Raw genomic sequence first — 27,907 nt, 5'->3', positions numbered from 1 at the left:
CCCACACTGCTGAGCAGTATTCAAGCAGTGGGCGAACAAGCGTACTGTAACCTACTTCCTTTGTTTTCGGATTGCATTTCCTTAGGATTCTTCCAATGCATCTCAGTCTGGCATCTGCTTTACCAACGATCAACTTTATATGATCATTCCATTTTAAATCACTCCTAATGCATACTCCCAGATAATTTATGGAATTAACTGCTTCCAGTTGCTGACCTGCTATTTTGTAGCTAAATGATATGGGATCTATCTTTCTATGTATTCACAGCACATTACATTTGTCTACATTGGGATTCAATTGCCATTCCCTGCACCATGCGTCAATTCGCTGCAGATCCTCTTGCATTTCAGTACAATTTTCCATTATTACAACCTCTCGATACACCACAGCATCATCTGCAAAAAGCCTCAGTGAACTTCCCATGTCATCCACAAGGTCATTTATGTATATTGTGAATAGCAACGATCCTATGACACTCCCCTGCGGCACAACTGAAATCACTCTTACTTCGGAAGACTTCTCTCCACTGAGAATAACATGCTGCGTTCTGTTATCTAGGGACACTTCAATTCAATCACACAAATGGTCTGATAGTCCATATCCTCTTACTTTGTTCATTAAACGACTGTGGGGAACTGTATCGAACGCCTTGCGGAAGTCAAGAAACATGGCATCTACCTGTGAACCCGTCTATGGCCCTCTGAATCTCATCGACGAATAGTGCGAGCTGGGTTTCACACGACCGTTTTTTTCGAAACCCATGCTGATTCCTACAGAGTAGATTTCTGGTCTCCAGAAAAGTCATTATACTCGAACATAATACGTGTTCCAAAATTCTACAACTGATCGACGTTAGAGATATAGGTCTATAGTTCTGCACATCTGTTTGATGTCCCTTCTTGAAAACAGGGATGACCTGTGCCCTTTTCCAATCTTTTGGAACACTACACTCTTTTAGAGACCTACAGAACACCGCTGCAAGAAGGGGGGCAAGTTCCTTCGCATACTCTGTGTAAAATTGAACTGGTATCCCATCAGGTCCAGCGGCCTTTCCTCTTTTGAGCGATTTTAATTGTTTCTCTATCCCTCTGTCATCTATTTCGATATCTACCATTTTGTCATCTGTACAACAATATAGAGAAGAAACTACAGTGGAGTCTTCCTCTGTGAAACAGCTTTGGAAAAAGACATTTAGTATTTCGGCCTTTAGTCTGTCACCTCTCTGTTTCAGTACCATTTTGGTCACAGAGTGTCTGGACATTTTGTTTTGATCCCCCTACCGCTTTGACATAAGACCAAAATTTCTTAGGATTTTCTGCCAAGTCAGGACACAGAACTTTCCTTTCGAATTCATTGAACTCCTCTCGCATAGCCCTCCTCACACTACATTTCGCTTCGCATAATTTTTGTTTGTCTTCAGGTCTTTGGCTATATTTATGTTTGCTGTGAAGTTCCCTTTGCTTCCGCAGCAGTTTTCTAACTCGATTGTTGTACCACGGTGGCTCTTTTCCATCTCATACAATCTTGCTTGGCACATACTCCTCTAACGCATATTGTACAATGGTTTTGAAATTTGTCCACTGATCCTCAACACTACCGTACTTGAGACAAAACTTTTGTGTTGAGCCGTCAGGTACTCTGTAATCTGCTTTTTGTCACTTGTGCTAAACAGAAAAATCTTACTACTTTTTTTAATATTTCTATTTATGGCTGAAATCATCAATGCCGTAACCGCTTTATGATCGCTGATTCCCTGTTCTGCGTTAACTGTTCCAAATAGTTCGGGTCTGTTTATCACCAGAAGGTCTAATATGTTATCGCCACGAGTTGGTCCTCTGTTTAACTGCTCAAGGTAGTTTTCATATAAAGCACGTAAAAAAATTTCACTGGTTTCTTTGTCCCTGCCACCTGTTACGAACGTTTGAGTCTCCCAGTCTATATCTGGCAAATTAAAATCTCCACCCAGAACTATAAAATGGTGGGGAAATCTACTCGAAATATTTTCCAAATTATCCCTCAGGTGCTCAGCTGCAACAGCTGCTGAGCCAGGAGGCCTATAGAGACATCCAATTACCATGTCTGAGCCTGCTTTAACCGTGACCTTCACCCAAATCATTTCACATTTCGGATCTCCGTCAATTTCCTTCGATACTATTGCACTTCTTATCGCTATAAACATGCCTCCCCCTTCACTGTCCGGCCTGTCTCTGTGGTATACATTCCAATCTGAGTTTAGGATTTCATTACTGTTTACGCCTGGTTTCAGCCAACTTTCTGTCCCTAGTACTACATGGGCGTTGTGACCGTTTATTAATGACAGCTGTTCTGGTACCTTTCTATAGACGCTCCTGCAGTTTACTATTAGCACATTAATATTGTTATTCCCTGTTGCATTTTGCCTACTCCTACCTTGTCACGTCTCAGGTGTCTTGTCGGGCCTAGGTAGTGAATTCTCTAACCTAAAAACTCCACACGTACTCTGCTACCCTTGCAGCCACTTCCAGCGTGTAGTGCACGCCTGACCTATTCAGGGGGACCCTACATTTCTCCACCCGAAAGCGGAGGTCGAGAAATTTGCACCCCACATCTCAGCAGAATCGTCTGAGCCTCTGGTTTAAGCCTTCCACTCAGCTCCAAACCAGAGGACCGCGATCGGTTCTGGGAACGATACTACAAATAGTTACCTCTGATTCCACCCCGCGAGCGAGGCTTCCCGCCTTCACCAATTCAGCCAACCGTCTGTACGAACTGAGGATGACCTCTGAACCCAGACCGCGGAGTCATTGGTGCCGATATGAGCAACAATTTGCAGTCGGGTGCACCCAGTGCTCTCTACCGCCGCCAGCAGGGCCGCCTCCACATATCAGATGAGACCCTCCGGCAAGCAGAGAGAGTGAACACTGGCCTTCTTCCCCGACCTTTCTGCTAGAACCCTAAGGGGCTCCATCACCCGCCTAACATTGGAGCTCCCAATAACTAATAACCCCCCCCCCCCCTGCGTGCCTACTCGGACCTTGCTGAAGGAGCAGCCACATGTCCACTCACAGGCAGAGCGGGCGATGCCACACGGCCAGCCTCCACATTTACCGTCCGCCTCGTGCTCCGTGAACACCGCTGAACCCGCCACTCCCCTTGGGGAGAAGGTGGCCCAACCGCGCCCGGTACCCGTGAAGATGTCTTGACTCCCTAAGACCTGTGGCTGAGGCACTGGAGGACGTTCAGGATTCTGGCTTTCAAGTCTTGCAGGTGTGGCAACCATGATAATCTGGAGTCAAAAATGAGGCCCAGAAACCACACTGTGTCTCTAAAATGTAGGATAGTGTCCCCTATATGCGAGACAGGCAAATTAGCAGAACAATTAAAATGAACACACACATACTAATCAGCAGAAAACTGAAAACCCGTCTTTGAAGCCCACTCCTCTAACTGCCGCACTGTAAGTTGCAACTGACGGCTCGCCGTTGAAACGCTGGAGAAGGAACAGAAAACAGCTAAGTCGTCCACAAATAAGGAGCACTTTACTGGACTCCTTAATGTAGATCTTATACCGTTGATGGCTAACACTTAAAACACTGTCCTGGGGGACACCATTCTCCTGGTCAAATTGATCAGACATGTGTGACCAACTCGGGTCCGAAAAAACCGTTGAGACAGGAAAGACTGAATGAAAATGAGGAGGTGGCCATGAAAGCCCCACTGATGCAGTTGTGTGAGAATACTGTGTCTCCAAGTAGTATTGTACGCCTTACTGATATCATAGAATATGCCAATACAGTGATGCTGACGAAGAAAGCCTGCTGCTGAATAGCCGCTTCTAGGAGAGTCAGGTTGTCGACCATGGACCAAAACTTTCGGAAACCGCACTGAGAGCGGCTAAGGAGTTGCTTGGTCTCTGAAAGCCAGACCAGATGACTTTTAACCATCCATTCCAGGGTCTTTCCTACACAGCTCATCAAGGTGATACTCCGATAACTACTAGGACATGTGCAGTCTTTTCCTGGTTTGAGGAGAGGGATTAGAATTGCCTCCCTCTACGTGTTGGGGAAGACACCTGTCTGCCACATTAGAGTAAAACATTCAAGGAGGATTTCTTTGACGCCGCTGGCACATGTTGAAGCATGCAGAACTGGATGTGGTCGTGACCAGGTGCAGTGTCAGAAGTCTGAGCCAGTGCCAATTTGAGCTCCCACATGGAGAAAGGGGAGTTGTAGGCCTCAGAACTGTTTGACCTGAAGTACAACTTTTCCCTCTCAACAGTCGCACGGTACTGACAAAATGCTGGATCCTGGCTTGCATTGGCAGTAGTTTGTGCAAAATGCTCAGCCAACTTCTGAGCAATGTCTCTAGGTGTTGTTTGGAGGCATCCCTGCTTCAAAACTGCAACTTTTGGTAAACGGAAATCCTATGGATGGCTTCCCATACTTTTGAGGAACAAGTGGAACAATCGGCAGAGTTCAGGAACTCATGCCATGACTGCTTTTTGCTCTCTTTAATGAAAGCAAGCCTTGGCTCTGGCGAATCAAAAGGTTGAGAAATTGTCCGCTTTTGGGTGGCATTTAAACTGTTGAAGAGCCGCACGCCTGCCATGGATGGCTAAATGGCACTCTTATGTCCACCGAGGGACAGGTCACCTCTGAAGAGGGCCTAAAGACGTTGGTATGTATAGATCAGCAGTGTGATGGATCATATGCGTGATGTGATCCAGCCATTGCTGAATGCTGTCACAGTGTTCAAACAGAGCCAACTGGCTGAACAGCGTCCAGTTAGCCCTGCCAATCATCCACGTTGGTGGCTTCTGTTCCAGAAACACACCAACGAGTAGCTGAAGGCGGATCGGGAAGTGGTCACTGGAATGAAGGTCGTCAATGACCTCCCAGTGAACAGAGTCAGTGAGGGCTGGAGAGCAGAGAGATAGGCCGATGGCTGAGAATGACCCAGTAACACCACAGAAATCAGTCGGAATACCAGCGTTTATGAGTTGTGTGGCTCTTCAATGGTTTAAAACGCTGCCCGAGAGTGGACAATCTCTCAACCTTTTGAATCGCGAGCGCCAAGGCTCACCGTGTCATTAAAAAGAGCAAAAAGTGGTCATGGCATGAGTTCCTGAACCCCATCAATCGTTCCATTTGTTCCTCAAAAGTATGGGAAGCCATCCGGAGGATTTCTGGTAAACACATCTGTTTACCGATAGCTGCAGTGTTGAACCAGGGGAGCCTTCAAACAACCCCTAGAAACATTGCTCAGACGCTGGCTGAGCATTTTGCATGAACTACTGCCAATGCAAGAGAAACAAGCAACCCCTTGGAGTGTCCCATGTGACACACTGGATTCTCTCTTACCCTCCGCCACACACCGTCAGGTGGCTTGCGGAGTGTAGATGTAGATGTAGATGTAGAACATCCCAAGGCAGCAGCCTGACGACACTGATGTAGCGAAAAGCACATTCAAGTGATTGCAAATGCAGCCAACTCCTGCTGCATCAGCACATAGCATGCTCACATCCTTGTATGATTAACTCAGGAAATAAACTATAAAAGCACAGAGAGAAACTTACATATGCAACTTGCTACCCTCCCAATATTTGGACAATGGAGTTATGATTCAAAAGAAATGACAATTTTGGCTCACACTGTACAAGTCTGCACTTAACAGTTAAAAAGAACTGCTCAAAAACTGTAATGTTCGTTGATAATACAAGCATACTTATGAAGTGTTCAGACTAAACCCTAGTAGACACAGCTGAGATGATAGCTGTACAGACCTACAAGTCATTCACAGTCAACCATTTAAGTCTTAATCTCACAAAGATTCACATTATGCAGTTTCAAACAAGCAATAATGATAGTTTAGCACCAGAAATAGACATAAATGGCTACACACTGAATGAAAACAATGTACAGGGTAGTTATAATTAAACTTTCACTACTTGAGCCAGTTTAGATGGAAACTATTTACCATACGGGTATTTATTTATTTACTTATTTATTGCAGATTTACAGACCAGTTAACTGATGTTTAAAGATAAGTCTGATATGTCATCTTTTTTGAAGATTTTTGTTTTGTTTTTGTCTGCAACATTTGACAAAGAATAATACTTTTTTAACATAACGATAATTTCAGGTTGAACTATAAATAAAGTTTTGTTGTTTCAAGAGGAATGTAACAAGATGATAAGACAGAGGAGAGATTTGTTAGTGGCATCACTGACTGTGACTGGTGGTGAATACCTCAGAATAGTTTCTTCGAGCTGTTGACAACCAGTCACGACAAAAACAATTTAGTTAGTAGTGGAGAAATGGTATTGCTAATCTAATCCTAAGCATTAACATTAGGTACTCATCTCTGTGTACAACATTGGGTGCTGTCTTGGCTAGATCACCAGCACATTATACTGTGCTTAGTATTTATTATCCTTAACTATTATTTGACTGATATGTACAATTTGTCAGAGCATTTTAGCATATTATATCTTATTTATAAAGTGTCTCATTTACTATTACATCTCATTTTCCTCCTCCTACTGTTCACCTTCAGTGTCACTGTTTTCACTCACACTGTGTGTATCGCTGTCTTCCCTGTCGAGATTACTGCTATGTTGCACAGAGGCATATCTCTTATGCCATGTCTGCAGGTACTCTTCATGCATTGTTTTTCAAATACCCTTTGTTAATGAATTATGCTGTGGCCATTGTTCTTTGTCTCTTGTTGCTGTGTATATATGTAGGTCTGCTTCAGTGTAGTCTAAGTGCAGTGTATGTCTATTGTTCACATTCTGCCCACAGAAGAAGACTGTGTGTTCTGGGGAAGATTCTTCCTTGCACATTCATGTAGATATCTGTCTCAGACACACTCAGTGTAAGTGTGTGAGATAAGGTTGGTGTCCAGTTAAGAAATGTACAATACTATGGCTGGGATTGGTATGTTTCATTCTCAACTGCCCTTTTACATCATGGAGGAAGTTTTCCAGTCTACATCCTTTATTATTTACCTCCCACTCATCTTGCCAAGTATCCATATGCCAACTTTTAAGGTGGAGTGTCATCAGTATTGGTACACCAGTTATTGTATGTATCTTACCTAGTCTCCCCACCTTTAACCACTACCATGCAGCTCCGTATTTAACTGTGATATCTATGGGGCACATTCCAAACACACACACACACACACACACACACACAATGCATCCACTGAGGTGGTACCAAAGGCTCCAGATAGCATAAGTAGGACATTTTTCTGCCCTTGTCTGACTGATGTTTTTTTGGTGACCAGATTCAGTCTGTGTGTCCACATGCTAGTTGCAAAGCTGAGTACTGATTTGAACAGTGGTATGTCTGTATGATTGGTAGAGGTAGTCAGCAATGTTTTGAATGTAGTCTCACCAGTTTATGTAGTATTCTTTCTGCTTTGTTCTGTGCTTAACCTTAAGTGTTTATGCAAATTTAATTTCTAATCTATGTGTACCCCAGGACAGAGTGTAATATGTGCTCATTTGATGTATGTGTCCCTTGTTTTAACTGAAAGATTCCTTTGGAATGGTCCTTTCAGTAATGTGTATGTTGTTTTGATTTTGGTTAACTTGACTTTGTTCTTGCGACACCATGGTGTAACTGTAGTATTCCACTGGCTTTCTCTTCTAGCTGCACTCTGTTATTTGCAGTGACTACAAGTAATAGGTCATCTGCATAGGTGACAACTCCTGACCTATCATCCCCATCTGGAAGTTGAAGAAGGGGTTCAATTGTTAAGTCCCTGAAGATGGGCACCAAACTTTAAAGGAATAGTGTTCACACTGCACTGCAGGATTTGCAATGTTATTAGTGTTACACATCATGACTTCCCATTAGGTGCCAGTACTAGCACAGCAAATTAGGTTTGAAACACAAGCATCAGAGTGCATTACAGTTGCAGACAATCAACATGAGCCTGCACAAGATGAGCAGAGATTTACTTGCACAGCCATTTTATCAAAATAACAGCAATAGTGCTGCTGCTCTTTACAAGTACTGACACAATAACAGAATACAGTTCAAATTAACTGGCAATTTGGGAATTGCTCCAGGGAGAGCCCAACAGTCCATTGTGTCACAAGTGGTGGAAGAAGTTACTGTTGCCATGGGTGAGAATGCTGGATGCAGTGTGCGATCTTCAAGCAGTGCACAAGGTGTGTCACAACAGCCGAACATTCCATGCTCCACCATTTGAAAAATGCGCTGAGCAATTGCAACATGGTATCCCTGTTGTGGATGCAGAGCAGACAGCCATCACATTGAGCAATGTTTGTAACCTGGAATGTAAACACGGCATATACTAAACAAATGTTACACTCTCATGTGGAAATTAAGACATATTTCATTTAACTGTTAATTCATCATTTATCTTCCACATGTCCTTACAAATGTTTCCGCAAATTTTCATTGTCCTATGATCACTCATTTTTCATGGGGTCCCTCTCAAGTAGCAAATGTTTAGTTATAACCACCCTTATAATATTTATTGGAATAAGCTGGATAAAAATTTAAAATGGATGACTTGGTTTTAACTTTTTATCCAGGATAAACTCCTCAAGAAGCTTAGTTCAGTGTGTTACAACCATACAAACATCTCACCCTGTTTTGATCTAAAGACAAGAGCGTTGGGTAATATTGCATATTTCCAGCCCATGCTGTCTTATGGAGTTTATCTTCTGTGGAAGTGAATCTGAAGGAAATAAAGTGTTTGTTCAGAGAAGTTAGCAATAAGAATACTCTGTAAAGTAGATAACCATACATCTTACAGAAGCCTTTTTAGGTATCTTGGAATTCTTACACTCACATGCTAATACACTTAATGCTTGACGATTTTGGTTGCTTATAGTAAAAATCAGCTTTAACTAAACTGTGAATACAAAGTGCTTTGTAACTGTTTCTTCAAATATGGGATTGTTGTTATATTCATGTAAAAGAAGTTTGACTACATATTTCCCACATTGATCTTCTGTGAGTGGTTGCCAAAGCTGTACTAACTTCTTTAAACCAGAAAAAAACAATATCTCGTTTAAACCACATTTTACGAATAAACTACCCATTCTGTTTGTGACTTAACATGCAATATAAATTCTTGCACTTCAAATACATCAACCATTCATACTAATCTAACATAATTCTTTAGTATACAGCATATGTGATGTAACATCACTATGGGAAACGTGAAGTGTTGCCCCATGTCTTTCTCTAATCGATGAATGACCTCGACAAGTGTTTTCTTGTTAGCTAAGTAGTTCTTTTGACCCACATACTGTCACAAAATTTTTGTTTCTTTTATGGATGTGCCTGCATTCAAACAGACGCAGCATATCTGCTGGATGGGGCAACAAGGGCAGTATTTCTGCATGTTTCTGCACCTGTTAGTTGGGTAATTATTCCAAGCCACTGCTGTCCTGACTCTGAAGTGGACTGTGAGCTATGGAATCTAGAACTATGTGGCAATAGTGATAACGACACAATACAGGAAGTCAGCATTCATTACCTAGACCTAAGAGGGCACTGATGGATTTCTAAAGACAAGTATTGTCCATATAAAAGTTTGTAAACTGCCTGCAATTGAAGTGCCACAAATTGTAACTAAGAAACAATACACACATCTCTTAAGAAGAGGAAGGGGATGTCAGTTAGTAGAAGTTGGTTTTTCTAAAAAGACATTTCAGATAGCACAGAAAAAGATGAAGTCCACAGCTATGAAATAACTTCGTGGTCAGTCTGCCCAGTTGATTGCAACATATATAAAGGCAAATAAAAAAATCAGTAGACAAAGGCGACCAAAAAATTCTTTGAATTGTCCACTGGCACACAACATGAAACATTTCAAGTGGTAACCATGAATCATAATGGAATAATGAATCGACAAATATAATGAGTTATATGTAGTGATGTTCGAAACTGAATATTATGCAGTGTATGTGAAGTGACAAAATGTAATGAAATAATGAAGTTAGTAAGAGAAAGTAAGAAAATGATACGTTAATCAGAAACGATTATGGACCCTGTCTTTGTAGTAGTTTGTTTTGCGAATGCTCTTCTTAGTTAACAAGTTTTTAAAGGAAAAGAATTTGAGAGTATAACAGACACTGGTAAGTAAATGGTAAAATTTAGATTGATTCAAGATAATATTATTTTGCTGTAGTAAAACATCTGTATGATTAGGGTGACCAGATGCAATTGTTTAAAAAGGAGGACAAACAGCTTCAAAAAGTAGGACAAAGGAAGAAAAAAGAGGACACATTAAACGAGTCAACTGCAGATGAGGATACCACCTATCAGCTTTGGACAAGTCACGTGACTGCCAAGAATAACCGGTGAAACTAGTAGTTAATTGTTACTGGTGGTCAGGTGGTGATTCCCAGAGCAATATATATTTTTTTTAAATTTTAAATTAAAAACATTGATTGTGGTGACAGTGTGGCATCAATTGTTTTTTATATTTACATGTAGTTTTAAGATTTAACAAAAAGTGAAGTGTTTTTTGCAGAGGTTTAGGCTTACTTAAGAGATAATTGTAAAATGACACACATGAAAATTCTTTTAAATTATATTGGACCATCAACAGACCTTTCACTGATTCAAGGTTTTTAATCTATTCCTCTCATCAGTCCACTGTGTGGTAATGAGAGAGAGAGGACTGATGACCTAGGGGACTGATGACCTCAGCAGTTACGTCCCATAGTGCTCAGAGCCATTTGAACCATTTGCTAATGCTCCTTCTCCAGCAAGAAGTATGTGGCTTACAGCAGAAATAGATTGTTGTTTTTGAAAAAATTCTCCATCCTAGACATTGAACTGGAAGCCTGAAGGTTTTTTTAAGCTTCTGATTGGCAATATGATTTTCAAGATCTTGGCCACATGTGCAAGAAATTTAACATTTCGGTGACAAAGCAACATGCATTTCATTTTATAGCATTCAGGCAGCCAATAAGATTGCGTGTTTCTGCCGGGAATTAAAACTAGTTGTCAATTGTTACTGATGGTCAGGTGGTGGTTAACTGAGCAATATAAAAAAATTAATAACATTGATTGTGGTTACAGTGTGGCGTCAATTGTTTTGTTATGTCAACAGCACAGAATTGTTTACAAATCAAAAAACGTAAGACCATTCACCTCCCTTCATTCGACGCACCACTACCAACATCTTAGCAGCTGATAACATGTAAACTGCACTTTAACCTTCCTAATACAAATAAATTGAATGATTATGAAACAATGAAATAAAACAATGACAGTTAATCTGTCGAGTTATTTCTTATCTTTATTGGACACTGAGATGTACATTCAGGCTCCACATATTTTACATTCTGCTTCAAATTCATTTATCCCTTTCTTGAAAGCTGGAGATTTGCAGGAAAGGACATCAGAAAATGTACACTTTCGTTTAGGCATAGCCAAATATTTGACATAACTGACTAGGTTAAAAATTACACTCACAAATCACACATGCACTACAGGAAGCCAAACCAATACAAAGCGAAGATACGAAACAGAAATTTTAAATAATTCATATTTGCATTCGCTTATAGGTGATATCAGGTGTTCCCCAGGGAAGCGTCCTGGGACCTCTACTGTTCCTGATCTATATAAATGACCTGGGTGACAATCTGAGCAGTTCTCTTAGACTGTTCGCAGATGATGCTGTAATTTACCGTCTAGTAAGGTCATCCGAAGACCAGTATCAGCTGCAAAGCGATTTAGAAAAGATTGCTGTATGTCAGGTGGCAGTTGACGCTAAATAACGAAAAGTGTGAGATGATCCACATGAGTTCCAAAAGAAATCCGTTGGAATTCGATTACTCGATAAATAGTACAATTCTCAAGGCTGTCAATTCAACTAAGTACCTGGGTGTTAAAATTACGAACAACTTCAGTTGGAAAGACCACATAGATAATATTGTCGGGAAGGCGAGCCAAAGGTTGCGTTTCATTGACAGGACACTTAGAAGATGCAACAAGTCCACTAAAGAGACAGCTTACACTACACTCGTTCATCCTCTGTTAGAATATTGCTGCGCGGTGTGGGATCCTTACCAGGTGGGATTGACGGAGGACATCGAAAGGGTGCAAAAAAGGGCAGCTCGTTTTGTATTATCGCGTTATAGGGGAGAGAGTGTGGCAGATATGATACACGAGTTGGGATGGAAGTCATTACAGCATAGACGTTTTTCGTCGCGGCGAGACCTTTTTACGAAATTTCAGTCACCAACTTTCTCTTCCGAATGTGAAAATATTTTGTTGAGCCCAACCTACATAGGTAGGAATGATCATCAAAATAAAATAAGAGAAATCAGAGCTCGAACAGAAAGGTTTAGGTGTTCGTTTTTCCCGCTTGCTGTTCGGGAGTGGAATAGTAGAGAGATAGTATGATTGTGGTTCGATGAACCCTCTGCCAAGCACTTAAATGTGAATTGCAGAGTAGTCATGTAGATGTAGGTCGATCAACGATAACATCCACGATCCTGGTACCACCTACTAACACCGCATTCGTGCGTATTTATCACTTCAAATTTACCTTTCTTCACTCTGGCATTCTCAATAATACAATAAAGTTGTTCTGGGGCAAATATTTATGGATAATGCCATAGTTTCCTGTCTATATCCCGAAAATCACTGTCATTTGGAAGATACGAGTGACCAGGTTCAGCAAATTTGTGCGTAATGTCCTCAATGTTAGTTTTGTCACTCTGAACCAAATACAACCAAATTGTCATAATTTTAAAATTCCTGTTTTGCCCCCCCCCCCCCCCCCCCCGCCCCCTCCACATGAATCTGACCATTCTACCATCCTTGGACCAATATCATGAGATTTGACATACTTCAATATACAAGGGCCTACCTCTTGAGCTCCCCTTGAAGCAATACTTTAATTCCAGCAATGCATTACTCCCTTTCCACTTTTAAAGTCATGAATTCCAAGATTAAAGCAGGAGAGTTGACGTTTATAGTATGCAACACCTGTTGTCAATTTGGCAACAGTAATGCTTTCTGCAAATCAAATGAAAACACTGGAAGATTATCTTCTGTGTTGGAGTTCTCCATATCACTTTTCAGAAAATCTCTTGCAGCTTCAGCCTCCCTGTGGTGCAATTCCTGCTCCTTTCTTAATCTTCGTAGCTTATCAGTGTCCGCCTCACCAGCTCTAAGCGTCTCCTCTGTTGTAATTAGCTTGTTTAGCCTGTCACATGTTTGACATGTATCCTTTTGAGGGGGCTTGAAACTGAGATTGAAGTCTCGTCTAAATACTTTTTCATACAGTGATTGGCTGGGAGGTTTAACATTGGGATCTTCTTCTTTCAGCTTATCAATGAATAATCTGTGCATCAAACTGAGATCAAGTCTACTGTCTAAGTACTTTTTTGACAAATCTCTTCTGCAGTAGTGACTCGATGTACTGGGAAAACTACTAATATGATTATGGATGTGAATACTAGCTGAATCAGCACTTTTATTATGAGGTATGTGTTTTCCATGCTGGTCACATAAAGAGCTTGTCTTTGCTTTGGCTATGGTTTGATGCATAGTACTGCCAGAAATCTGTAGTATCTTTAGATAAGTTTTTTTGCATGCCTTCACATCATTTCCATCCGCACTAGGAATATAATAGTTCCTAGAAAACTTCTTCTTGTCAGTTTTAGAACGCTTCATTTTGATGGGAACATTTTTAACTGAACCATATATTATCGATGTCTGTACATCCCAAGACCCACTTCCATAAAATGTGTCAAAAAACTTTCTTTTCTCCTCACAATTTATTTTTGGCAGCATTTTTGTCTACATGAGCAATTAAAATCAACAAATGTCTTTCCTGGGACAGTCTCCCCTTTACTGTTGGCGTAAGTTTCCCCACTATTTCACTTCTTCTTCCTTAGGGTTTTCTTCCATTGTTCCCTGTTTTCTTTGTTTCTTTTATTGCCAGAAATTTCATGTTCATCTGAGAAACAAATTACTTAGATCGACAATTTTGTTTGGAAACTGACTAATTAAGAATGCCAATCATGGGATCAAGTCATGATATTCCATTTCATTATTTTGGTAGCTGACGAATATGCAAAATACAATTCTTTCAGGAAGGAGTGAACCACCTTCATGTTAAATCACATTTCACGCCCTAAATAAAGAGGTATCTCTTTCACAGGGTCAATTTTTCTCTCCCCTCATTATTTATGGCAGCACTTGCCGAAATATTGACATACACTCACTATCGTTTGTGCAGTGATCTTAGATTTACTACTTGTGGTCATGGTACATTGTGGCATGTGAGGTAAACAACATAACCTCCAATTAACGAGTTTATTCTATAAACTAAAGTATCACTAGTTATTAAAATCCATTTACCATTTGATGATTTAGAGGCACCATCACTAGGTTCATATACATCAGAAGAACTAGACCTAAATGACTCGTCTTCACAATTATCATCATTTTCTGCCATTGCGCGGGAACGTGAGTCTGAGCTATATACCGTGGTAGCCATCATGTGATGCCGCATGGTTCACTTTGGAATAATAGAATGAATAGTACCAACCTTCTGCCAAAGAAATCCCTTGCTATAGCAATGAAACGAGGTGAGTTCTCAGATAGCTTGTTTTGTCATAGGACAAACTCTAACCATATCATTTTAAAATGGTGAAGAACTCAATTTTTTTTTAAATGTCGCCTAGTTCATTCTGGCAGAAGACTCATATATACACTGATGGAAAAAAATTACAACACCAAAAAATGATTAATGTAAAGCAATGTAACATATGTAATGTGATTAATATTACAAAATCACAGGTTAACATAAGCACGAGATAAGTCACTGCAAATGTGAAATGTTGGTACATTAATAACCAGTGTAACCACCAGAATGTTGAAAATAAGCATGCAAATGTGCATGCATTATGTTGTATAGGTACCAGATGTTAGTTTGTGGGATGGAGTTCCATGCCTGTTGAACTTGGTTGGTCAATACAGGGACGGCTAATGCTAGCTGTGGATGAGGCTGGAGTTGTTGTCCAATCATGTCCCATATGTGCTCAATTTGGAGACAGATCTGGTGATCGAGGAAGCCAAGGAAATGTGTAGACACTCTGTAGAGCATGTTGGTTTACAACAGTTGTATTTGAGCAGCATTATCATGTTGGAATACACTCCCTGGGATGCTGTACACGAATGGCAGCACAACAGGTCAGCCACCAGATTGACATACAAATTTGCAGTCAGGGAGCATGGGATAACCAAAAGAGTGCTACCAACTGAGCTACAGAAGCAAGACTCACAACCTGTCCTCACAGGTTCATTTTTGCCAGTAACTCATCTCCTACCTTTGAAACTCCACAGAGGCTCTCCTGCAAACCTTGCAGGACAAGCACTCCTGGACGAAAGGATACTTCAGAGACTTGCCTTAGCCACAGCCTGGGGGATGTTTCCAGAGTGAAATTTTCACTCTGCAGTGGAGTGTGTGCTGATATGAAACTTCCTGGCAAATTAAAACTGTGTGCAGGGCCACAACCACATGCAGAATCCACCACATGCTCCAACAGGATCTGCTCGGTTTATTGTGCGGTGGTTAGGTGACCATTGACCACGGCAAGATCCATATGGCTGTCACATTGGTATCTCTACACAACATCACAGTCCATGGATGTACAGTGATTTTAATTGTCGCATTCACTGAAAGCAAAGATCTAAAGCCAAGCAATAAGATCACTGATACCGCCTGTATCAAAATAGATTTAATGTACCGGATGTAGATTCTCGTGTTCCCCTAATTCTTTTGAATGGTGTAGAACTAGCAATGTTTATAATTTCCAACTAATACTCTTTTAGTTAAACCAGATCATTACTAGAAGCAATATGTTATCTACATTACCAAATTTCCACCTACAGTTTTGCATACTATAATAAAGTTTGAGGTTACACTCAACAACCGAGCTAGGTTAATAGTTGGCTCCTTTTACCGACCTCCCGACTCAGCAGCATTAGTGACAGAACAAGTGAGAGAAAATTTGGAATACATTTCACATAAATTTTCTCAGCATTTTATAGTCTTAGGTGGAGATTTCAATTTATCAGATATAGACTGGGACACTCAGATGTTTAGGATGGGTGGTAGGGACAGAGCATCGAGTGACATTATACTGAGTGCACTATCCGAAAATTACCTCGAGCTATTAAACACAGAACTGACTCGTGGAGATAACATCTTGGACCTACTGATAACAAACAGACCCGAACTTTTCAACTCTGTAAGTGCAGAACAGGGAATCAGTGATCATAAGGCCGTTGCAGCATCCCTGAATATGGAAGTAAATAGGAATATAAAAAAAGGGAGGAAGGTTTATCTGTTTAGCAAGAGTAATAGAAGGCAGATTTCAGACTACCTAACAGATCAAAACAAAAATTTCTGTTCTGACACTGACAATGTTGAGTATTTATAGAAAAAGTTCAAGGCAATCGTAAAATGCGTTTTAGACAGGTATGTGCCGAGTAAAACTGTGAGGGACGGGAAAAACCCACTGTGGTTAAACAACAAAGTTAGGAAACTACTGCAAAAACAAAGAGAGCTTCACTCCAAGTGTAAACGCAGCCAAAACCTCTCGGACAAACAGAAAACCCACCGTGGTTCAACAACAAAGTTAGGAAACTACTGCGAAAGCAAAGAGAGCTTCACTCCAAGTGTAAACGCAGCCAAAACCTCTCGGACAAACAGAAGCTAAACGATGTCGAAGTTAGCGTAAGGAGGGCCATGCCTGAAGCGTTCAGTGAATTCTAAAGTAAAATTCTATGTACCAACTTGACAGAAAATCCTAGGAAGTTCTGGTCTTACATTAAATCAGTACGTGGCTTGAAACAGCATATCCAGACACTCCGGGATGATGATGCCATTGAAACAGAGGATGACGCGTAAAGCTGAAATACTAAACACCTTTTTCCAAAGCTGTTTCACAGAGGAAGACTGCACTGCAGTTCCTTCTCTAAATCCTCGCACAAACGAAAAAAAGGCTGACATCGAAATAAGTGTCCAAGGAATAGAAAAGCAACTGGAATCACTCAACAGAGGAAAGTCCACTGGACCTGACGGGATACCAATTCGATTCTACACAGAGTACGCGAAAGAACTTGCCCCCCTTCTAACAGCCGTGTACCGCAAGTCTCTAGAGGAACGGAAGGTTCCAAATGATTGGAAAAGAGCACAGGTAGTCCCAGTCTTCAAGAAGAGTCATTGAGCAGATGCGCAAAACTATATCTCTGACGTCAATCTGTTGTAGAATTTTAGAACATGTTTTTTGCTTGCATATCATCTCGTTTTTGGAAACCCAGAATCTACTCTGTAGGAATCAACATGGATTCCAGAAACAGCGATCGTGCGAGACCCAACTCGCTTTATTTGTTCATGAGACCCAGAAAATATTAGATACAGGCTCCCAGGTAGATGCTATTTTCCTTGACTTCCGGAAGGTGTTCAATACAGTTCCGCACTGTCGCCTGATAAACAAAGTAAGAGCCTACGGAATATCAGACCAGCTGTGTGGCTGAATTGAAGAGTTTTTAGCAAATGGAACACAGCATGTTGTTATCAATGAAGAGACGTCTACAGACGATAAAGTAACCTCTAGCGTGTCACAGGGGAGTGTTATGGGACCATTGCTTTTCGCAATAAATATAAATGACCTAGTAGATAGTATCGGAAGTTCCATGCAGCTTTTCGTGGATGATGTTGCAGTATACAGAGAAGATGCAGCATTAGAAAATTGTAGCAAAATGCAGAAAGATCTGCAGCGGATAGGCACTTGGTGCACGGAAAGGCAACTGACCCTTAACATAGACAAATGTAATGTATTGCGAATACATAGAAAGAAGGATCCTTTATTTTATGATTATATGATAGTGGAACAAACACTGGTAGCAGTTACTTCCAATAAATATCTGGGAGTATGCGTGGGTAACAATTTGAATTGGAATGATCATATAAAATTAATTGTTGGTAAGGCGGATACCAGGTTGAGATTCATTGGGAGAGTCCTTAGAAAATGTAGTCAATCAACAAAGGAGGTGGCTTACAAAACACACGTTCGACCTATACTTGAGTATTGCTCATCAGTGTGGGATCCGTACCAGATCGGGTTGACGGAGGAGGTAGAGAAGATCCAAAGAAGAGCGGCGCGTTTCGTCACAGGGTTATTTGGTAACCGTGATAGTGTTACGGAGATGTTTAGCAAACTTAAGTGGCAGACTCTGCAAGAGAGGTGCTCTGCATCGCGATGTAGCTTGCTAGCCATGTTTCGAGAGGGTGCGTTTCTGGATGAGGTATCGAATATATTGCTTCCCCCTACTTATACTTCCCGAGGAGATCACAAATGTAAAATTAGAGAGATTTGAGTGTGCATGGAGGCTTTCAGACAGTCGTTCTTCCCGTGAACCATGCGCAACTGGAACAGAAAAGGGAGGTAATGACAGTGGCACGTAAAGTGCCCTCCGCCACACACCGTTGGGTGGCTTGCGGAGTATAAATATAGATGTAGATGTAGATGTAGATGTAGATGTAGATGTAGAAGATCACAAAATATTATACCATTTTATAAATACCTCTTCCAATAAAAAATTACCAGTTCCAAGTAAGCTAATTATGAGTAACACCTCCATGAAAGTCTGCCTCCAGCATGGGTATGGTCAACATCTCTGTGTCACTCATGTAGTAACTTGTATTATCTTTTATGAACTTCTTTGAATGAATCAGTGAATAACATTCATTACTGTCCCATCTCTCTGTCTGTCTGAACTTCTGTGTATTTGTGTCATGTATCAGGATATCTGGTGTGTTACCTGACTCTGTAACCTAAAACTAATGTGATATTGTTCTGTCTGAACTCAATTGTGAAAGTTTTGTATCTGGTACTGCCATACTGATTGATAGGGTGTTGAAAATGCCGGCCTGGGAATAAAATTTTATTGAAATCTGAATTTGATCATTGTAGTGCTGCTAGTCACAATGAATGTGAAAACAAGTCAAATTAATTAAATTTGTTTTATGTATGTTATTGGAGGATTTACCTGTTTACAAATCACAAGTATGCATGTTACCACGGGACACAATGGCAGATCATGTGCATTTAGTCATTGCATTGAACATGAAAGTTCTATTGATTTGTGGAGAATTTGTATGGTTCTTGATATCACCTGTTTTCAATCCTATTCAGCATGTCTGTAGTGTTTCCTACAGAAATTTATATGGTCTATAGTCTGTTCCTGTCACAGGAACATTAGATCAGTGATGTAGCACAAAATCCATATATTTTTTACATCCATCTACAGATTATTTGAAAACAGTGGCAGAATAACACAACAGCAATCTTTCTTATGATATTTTGTAATGCACTAAAGTATGTTTTAGTGAGCACTTCCTTACTCATTCTACATTCTTTAGGTAATAACTTGCCACATTAGAGGCAGTGAAATCAATATAGTCAATGGCAGTTAATCTCACAATGACTGAGCAATCCTAAATGTTGGCAGCACCTAGTGCTATCAAAATTTCAAAGGGGACTGTGTGATTCTCAGAATGTAAAAGTTTGTTGTTTCTGTCTTCTTTCATCACCCCCATAACAGTGGTCACAATTATCAGTTCTCTCTTTGTCTTTCCCTTTCTGCCCATCCATATACTTTATATAAAACTATGAAATTTCATGCTTTTCCTTTATTTCAATAGTTTTTCAGATTTTCTACTACTAAGAGAAAAAACACAATGAAAGCAGAATTAAGTTTCCTTAAATAGATGAATATAAAGTATACTCCATGGTTCTACATTTACTTCTGAAACTGCATCCCTCATGCTAAGATTTTATAACAATTATATTTCAGTATTTTCAGAGCTACAGTACCTGAAGACAGTAATGTCTAATATGTAACATCCATCTTCCTCTTTGAGTGTAAATGGAACCTTGGCTTCATTCACATTACGCGGTTTCCCCTCTTTGTCAAAGAGATTAACACATGCTGGCTCATTTTTAAAATCATTATTACTCAAATCCTTGTTGTTGTTGCTCTTTCTCGCTTCTAATGCCAAATGGACTCTAGTTTCAGGGCTGTGATCACAGGTTTCTGACCAAAATCTGTAACCAAAATTTAGTCATCTGTTTGCACCAGATTCTCTTAAGTGAATCAGTGGAAAGAAAAGCTGAAGCTCTAAAATATGAAAAATTTTAATCATATAGAACAATTATTCATTAATTAATATACGTAAATGTATGTTTACCTAGATCATGCACAAACCATATTTTCACATTACAACACATCTTAGGGGAACATAGGCAGAAATCACAAAACATAGGATAAAATGTCATAGATTTAGAAAAAGAATATGATACTGTTTAGATTAGATTAGATTTACTTTCATTCCAATTGATCCATAGTGAGGAGGTCCTCCAGGATGTGGAACATGTCAGAAGAACAACAATACATGACAAATATTTACAACTAAAACAAATAAGCTAATGTACCATTCCACAGGTCCCAAGTGGAATGATCGTCATTTTTTAATGAACACTATATGAAAGAGTAATTTTACAAATACTAATGCACTGAATTTAAAATAAAACAGTTTTTTATTTATTTATAAGGTAATAAACATGTAATACAACTACTATAATACTTTTTACAATGAACACATTACTGCACTGAAATGGTGCAGAAGTTAGATTGTACTTACACACACACACACACACACACACACACACACACACACACACACACACACACACACACACACACACACACCAATTTTCAATGAACACATCAATGCACTGAAATTGTGCAGAAGTTATATTGTACTTATATACAAATTAGTTGGTTTTACTGAGAAATTCATCAATGGAGTAGAAGGATTTGGCCACCAATAAATCCTTTAGGCTTCTCTTAAACTGAGGAACTGTCCCGAGGAAATTACTTTGGAGAGTATTACATATAATGAACATAAAGGGTCCTTTAATTAAAATAATACAAGAAATATATAAAGATAACATACGTCAGTCCTTTAATTAAAATAATACAAGAAGTATATAAAGATAATATATTCTGAGTGAAAATGCTTTAGAACAAGCAAGGGTCTGCTAGAAGGTCATCAACATTATTTAAAATCTATATAGACTGTTGTCTTAATACGTGGTCTTGCAAATCCAATGGGACGGGGCTAGAAATTAAAGATGTGGTTTACTTATATCACCTACTATTTGCTGATGATCAAGTAGTTATAGAACAAGGAGGGGAGGATGCAAATTATGTACATAATCAGTTAACAATGGAATACAGAAACTGAGGATTGAATATTAACTATCAGAAAACAGAATGCCTCACTAATGATCCAGATGACTTACACATAGAGGGAAAGAAATTAAGAACGTCAATACTTTATGTTATTCACAATCAATTTTAGAGGCAGTGAGAAAATCAGAGGTAGAAATTAAGAAAAGAATTAGTAGTGGAAGGAAGGTCATTGGGATGCTCAACTCAATCTTAGGGAGCAGAAATGTAATAAACCAAACCAAAAGAATCATATATAGATAGATACTACAAAGTATATTTGTGTATGGAGATGAGATATGGACTACTAATCTCCAACACATAAAAAAACTGCAAGCAGTAGAAATGAACTTCTGGGGAAGATAAGCAAGAATTTCTAGAAAAGAGAAAACAAGAAATGAGAGAATGGAAGCAAGAAATAGAATTCATGACAAGATGGGTAGAAGGAAGTTACAATGTTATGGGCATGTATGAAGAACGAAGGAAGCCAGAATATCAAAAATAATGCGAGAATGAGACCAAGAGGCAAAGAAGAGAAGAGGACACCCTATGACCACCTGTCTCTAAAATGTACAATTAATAATGAGCAGAATTGGTGTAGAGGAAGAAGATATACAAGATCAAAGCATCTGGTGGGACATTGTGAGGAGATAAATTAAGATCTTATGTAATAGGTGTAATAATTTCCATGTTTATCTATTACTAGCAAAGTTTTTTGGCTGACATTCTGTTTTCAAATGAAAATAAACTGCTCAACAGCATTTTCAACCACATCCATACCAGCTCATTTGTGTGGACCATGGGATGAAGGAATAAAGTTTTCTGTGCAATAAAAAGAAAACAACAACCAAAATAATGACAGTCAGTTGAAAGTAGACATCATTGCAAATCTGTGAAATCAAACTCTGCTGTTGGATGACATTCAATACTGTGTTGTACTGCTCTATGCATTTTAACATGCTTAGGTCATCCTTGGCATTCTGTCCACAAGCTGGTTGACATATTGCTGGTCAAGCAAGTAGTGTATGAGAACTCCTGCAACAACACACTGGAAGTTTCAATTGATCTCACGCATGCTGAGTTGGGCTCAAGTCAGCAGATCGTCAGGGCATGTTTTGTCTTGATGTAACTGGACGTAATTGTTTTCTTTCCTGGTGTTTCCTCCAGCGTATTTCGCAATGTGATGGGTATGAGTTATGAATGAATATTCTTAAATATTACAAGATTTTAAAATCTCTCTCTTTCTTTTTTTACATAATTGCACGGGCACAAATTGTTGAAAGATGCTTTATTAGGTGATAAAGTCACTCTCTTTGAACAATGTGATGAAACAGTACAGGTGAGGAGTTATTATTAATATCTACTAGAGAGCAGCATTGAAACCAGAGAAACATGGCGAGCTCAAGAAATTAAACAGTGGAAAATCAAGGCTGAAATAATTACAGTATTATGAATAGGATAGATTGCTACTCACCTGGATGATTTGAGGGCAGTAGAGGGTGGATCACGTTTGTGGGTGATTTGGGGACAGTGTGGATGGATCACACTTGTGGTGAGTAGTAAACCATCCTTTTCATAGTTTTGTCAAGCTCAAGGAATTTTTACTAAGGGAATATTGTTGCTTAGTTCTAGAAAAGCAAAATCTTAAAAATCTAAATGGACAGTAGAAAAGACTGAAAATGTGGTATGGTAACAGAGAGATAACAGGTAATGTGATGTAGAATGTGAAAATATTTTTAAAAAGTCGAAAAGTTAGTAATAAAAGTTAAATGATGAACAGATGAGGCAATCCAGCAGTGTTAGCAAAACAGAGTGGAGAACAGTTAACAAGGAAGGCAGGGGAAAGGACAATGTAGTGTGCAATAACATAATAATAAGAGGCAATGAAAAACTCATGAGTGACCCCAGGAAGTATGTGAGAGATTCAGAGACCAATTTAGCAAGATGATCAAAGAGGATGTGATTGACCCACCTCAGGTGCTAAATCCCAGTAATTTCCATAATTCATTCTTCCTGAGGTGTGTTACAGAACTGGAAATCCTGAAAACCATTTCCAACTTAAAAGCAAATACCTCCAGTGGCTAGGATGACATCTCAGCTAAATTTCTGAGAGAATGCAGTAATGAATTAATAATAGATATTGATACTTATGAAAGAAACTGTTTTACACACCATGGAATGGATCACAACAAACATGGTACGGAAAGATTAGCTGCGAGCATTAACGATGTACTTGAACAGATATCTCATGATAACGAATACGGACATGTTATTGCAAGTTAGTTAGTTAGTTAGTTAGTTAGTTAGTTAGTTAGTTAGTTAGTTGGTTAGTTGCTTGCTTGCTTGCTTGCAAGATTCATTTATCCCAAATAATCATTGTTAGTCTTATATACGGTACAATTGTTAATGCTTACTGTATTTCTTTGGCCTATGTCTAAAAATTCATCTATGGAGTAGAAGGAGTTGTCATTCAGGAATTCCCTTAACTTACTTTTGAATGCCGATTGGTTGTCTGTCAGACTTTTGATATTGTTTGGCAATTGACACAAAAATCTTTGTGGCAGTATAATTCACCCCTTTTTTTGCCAATGTCAAATTCAATGAACAGTAGTGAAGGTCACCCTGTCTCCTAGTATTGTAGCTGTGGACTGTGCTATTAATTCTGAAGTGATCTGGGTTACTAACAATAAATTTCATTAGGCTGTATATATATTGTGGAGCTACTGGCAATATCCCTAATTCTTTAAATAATTGTCTACAAGATGATCTTGGATGAGCCCCAGACATTATTCTGATAACACGTTTTTGTGCAATAAACACCTTCTTTCTTAGTGATGAATTGCCCCAAAAGATGATTCCGTAAGAAAGCAACGAATGAAAATATGCATGGTAAGCTAACTTACTGATGTGCTTGTCTCCAAAATTTGCAATGACACTAATAGCATAGGTAGCTGAGCTCAATCGCTTCAGTAGATTGTCGATGTGTGTCTTCCAGTTTAAATTCTGATCAATACAGACACCCAGAAATTTTGAACAATCTGCTTTAGCTAAAGATTTTCCCCCATACTCTATATTTATTTCCAGTGTTATGCCTTTCCCTGTACTGAACTGTATGTACAGTGTTTTTTCAAAGTTCAATGAAAGTCCATTTGCGGAAAACCACCTAATAACTCTTTGAAAAACATTATTTGCATTTTCCTCAGCTGATTCTTGCTTTTTAGGCTAGATTACAATACTTGTGTCATCTGCAAAGAGAACCAAGTTTGCATCTTCATGAATATAATTAAGCAAGTCATTAACATATATTAAAAACAATAAAGGCCCCAAGACAGAACCCTGTGGTACCCCATTCTTGATACATCCCCAGTCTGAATAATCTGCTGCCCTTTGTGTACTATGTGGGTTTACTGTTTCAACCTTCTGCATTCTACCAGTTAAATATGAAGTGAACCATCTGTGTACTGAACCATTCATTCCATAGTACTTCAGCTTATCTAAGAGGATTTCATGATCTACACAATCAAAAGCCTTAGAGAGATCACAGAAAATCCCAATTGGTGATGTTCTACTATCCAGAGCATTTAAAATTTGATCAGTGAAAGCGTATAGCACTATCTGTTGAAACACCTATCTGAAAACCGAACTGACATTTTGTTAAAACGTTATTCCCACTAATGTGTAAAGTTACTCTTGAGTACATTACTTTTTTCAAACACTTTTGAGAAGGATGTCAGAAGTGAAATAGGACGATAATTGTTGACGTCTGTCTTGTCACCTTTTTTATACAAGGGTTTAACTATGGCATATTTCAATCTGTCAGGAAATATTCCCTGATTCAATGAGCTATTACATATGTGGCTAAGAACTCGACTTATCAGGTGTGGACAAGATTTTAGTATTCTATTGGAGATACCATCAGTTCCATGTGAGTTTTTATTCTTAAGTGAATTTATTATTTTCTTAATTTCAGACGGTGAGGTGGGTAGGATTTCAATTTCATTTGTTTGCACCGGGAATGCCTCTTTCATATAGAGTTCTGCCCTATCTGGTGAGCAGCTGGTGCCTATATTTTCCACTACATTTATAAAATGAGTATTAAAAAACTTTTCAACCTGTGATTTTTCATTTATAAGCTTTTCATTGTGCTTAACAGTAATACTGTTGTCCTGTGACCTTGGTTGCCCTGTTTCCCTTTTAACTATATTCCATATTGTTTTAACTTTGTCATCAAAGGTGCTAATCTCAGACTTGATACACATACTTCTGGATTTTTTTATAACTTTCCTTAATATATTACAATATTTCTTATAATGGTTGAGCTTTTCTTCATCTCGACTTATTCTAGTGTCTTGGTATAGTTCCCATTTCCGGCTACAAGAAATTTTAATCCCTTTAGTCAGTCATGGTTTTTATCAAGTTTATTTGAATTATGATTCACTAATTTCTTAGGAAAACTGTTTTCAAATATACCCACAAGTTTATCATGGAATAAGTTAAATTTAACATTTGCATCAGGTTCCCGATAAGCATCCTCCCAGTCTACCCTTTTCTAGCTTTCCTTAAATTGTTGAATTGTTATATGGTTAATTGGGCGTATTATTATTATTATTATTATTATTATTTTCACATTACTCTATGGAGCAAAGTCATGAATTGAAAGTAGCTGTGCATCGTGATCAGAAAGCCCGTTCTTAATAGGATCAATGGAAGCTCCTTCACAGGGAAACTAATATGGCAGACCAATTCCTATGGAATTAGGCCCAAAAGAACTAACAAAGCGAGGGACCATAAATTTGCAGTAAAAATTCACATAGGTGTAAACTTTGCCGACAGTTTAATAGATACTCTAAATTCTTTAGTCAGTAAAAATAGCTTCAGAATGCACTTAAACATAGGTGGTGTGTTGGGAGAAATGATGAACAAACTATATGACTTAGAAATACTCTTAGGGCAAATTAACTCTGTAAAAGTTATATGTTTGAATGATCTTTGGCTTAAATGGGAGAATGCCAGGCTACTAAATTAACTCTCAGGATACAAGTTAGCATCGAGTTTTTGCAGAAAAATGAGGTATGGGGGATCATGTATATTAGTTGAAGAGACACAAAACTTCAAAGCCAAAACAACTTTTGATTGTTTAAATGAGCAACATGTATTCGAAAGCTGTTGCATTGAGCTGTCTGAATACGGTTTACTAATCATAAGCATATATCATGTCCCGGAATATTGGGCTACTAGGGCATTTCTAGAGAAATTTGAAACTCTGCTAAGTAGGTTGCAGGTAGGGAAACCATATAAAAAGATTGCAATTTGTTCTGATTTTAATATAGATTTAAGAGACGAAAGCAGATTTGTTACCACCCTGAAGGATTTGTTGGCTACAAACAGCTTAACACTAAATTTTACTGAGTACACCGGGGTAACAGCCACTTCTGCCACAAGCATTGATAATATAGTGAGCAGCAAAAATTATGGGAATACAGAAAAACATGTATTAGACTTAGGAATATCTGATCACTCAGCAGTTTTTATGTCATTGCCATACATAAACAAAACATATAGGCCCCCAGTGAAATTGGTCAGAAATTTCAGCCAGACAAATATAAACCCATTTATCTTGAAATTAAAGGAAACCCACTGGACCTTCAGCAACCAGTGTTCAGTAAACAATAATTACAACTCTTTCATATCTGAATACAAGAACATTTTCAATGAATGCTTTCCCCTCATATCAACACATGATAAATACAATAAAAGTAAGACATGGATTACAGAAGGTATCAGGATCTCTAGCATTAGAAAGAGAGAAATGCATAAGGAACCGAAAACCAACCATGATGCTGAATTTATTAGGTACAAAATCAAATACAAAAATATTTGATCAGGTAGTTAAACAAACAAAACAATTGGCAAACAGTAAATATATAGCTAATGCCTCAAATAAATTGAAAGCAGTATGGCAGGTTGTCAAGAAAGAAACGGTACTGAAGAAACAAAACATTTTAATTACAAACTAGAAATTGGTGGGAATACTGTTACTAATACTTGGCACATCTGTGAAGAATTAAACAAACATCATAACTTCTTAATTCCACATATAAGAGCTGATGCTGTACTGCAGGAATCAAGAGAGTTTAAATTTACTGCAGTATCATGTCACGAAGTAGCTAACATCACACAATCCCTAAAAAATCTTAAATCTGTGGGCTGGGACGAAATTCCAACAAATATCATAAAGGCAGGAAGTGACAACATTGCACCTCAACTCTGTAAAATAATAAACCAATCGTTTGATGAGGGGTGCTTTCCAGACAGACTGAAATATGCTGAAATCTGTCCAATCTACAAAAAAGGAAAACAAGACGATTTAGTAAATTTCCGCCAGTGTCTATACTCCCAGTTTTCTCTAAAATAGTTGAACGAATAGTATGTAATCAATTAGAAAAGTACAATAAGGAAGGTAATATTATTCTCAATAACCAATATGGGTTTAGGAAGGGACAAAACACTTTACAAGCTGTAAATGAACTAATCTCTAAAGTAAGTACATGCCTTGACAACGAACAAAGTGTAACTGGTATTTTTTGTGACCTCTCAAAGGCATTTG

General features: G+C 38.8%; 1 protein-coding gene across 1 annotated transcript in view; it reads right to left on the bottom strand.

Moving 5' to 3' along the window:
- LOC126353992 (dynein axonemal assembly factor 11) overlaps positions 1-27,907 on the bottom strand; it is a 214,485-nt gene that overhangs the window by 29,359 nt on the left and 157,219 nt on the right. The window contains exon 6 of the mRNA XM_050003297.1: positions 19,884-20,114. Coding sequence (XP_049859254.1) covers positions 19,884-20,114 — 231 coding nt within the window. The remainder of the gene's footprint in view (positions 1-19,883; positions 20,115-27,907) is intronic.

The sequence above is a fragment of the Schistocerca gregaria genome, chromosome 3, assembly GCF_023897955.1.
Source record: "Schistocerca gregaria isolate iqSchGreg1 chromosome 3, iqSchGreg1.2, whole genome shotgun sequence".
NCBI lineage: Eukaryota > Metazoa > Arthropoda > Insecta > Orthoptera > Acrididae > Schistocerca > Schistocerca gregaria.
Note: the sequence above shows the minus strand (reverse complement) of the source record. Positions and strands in the feature narration are given on the sequence as shown.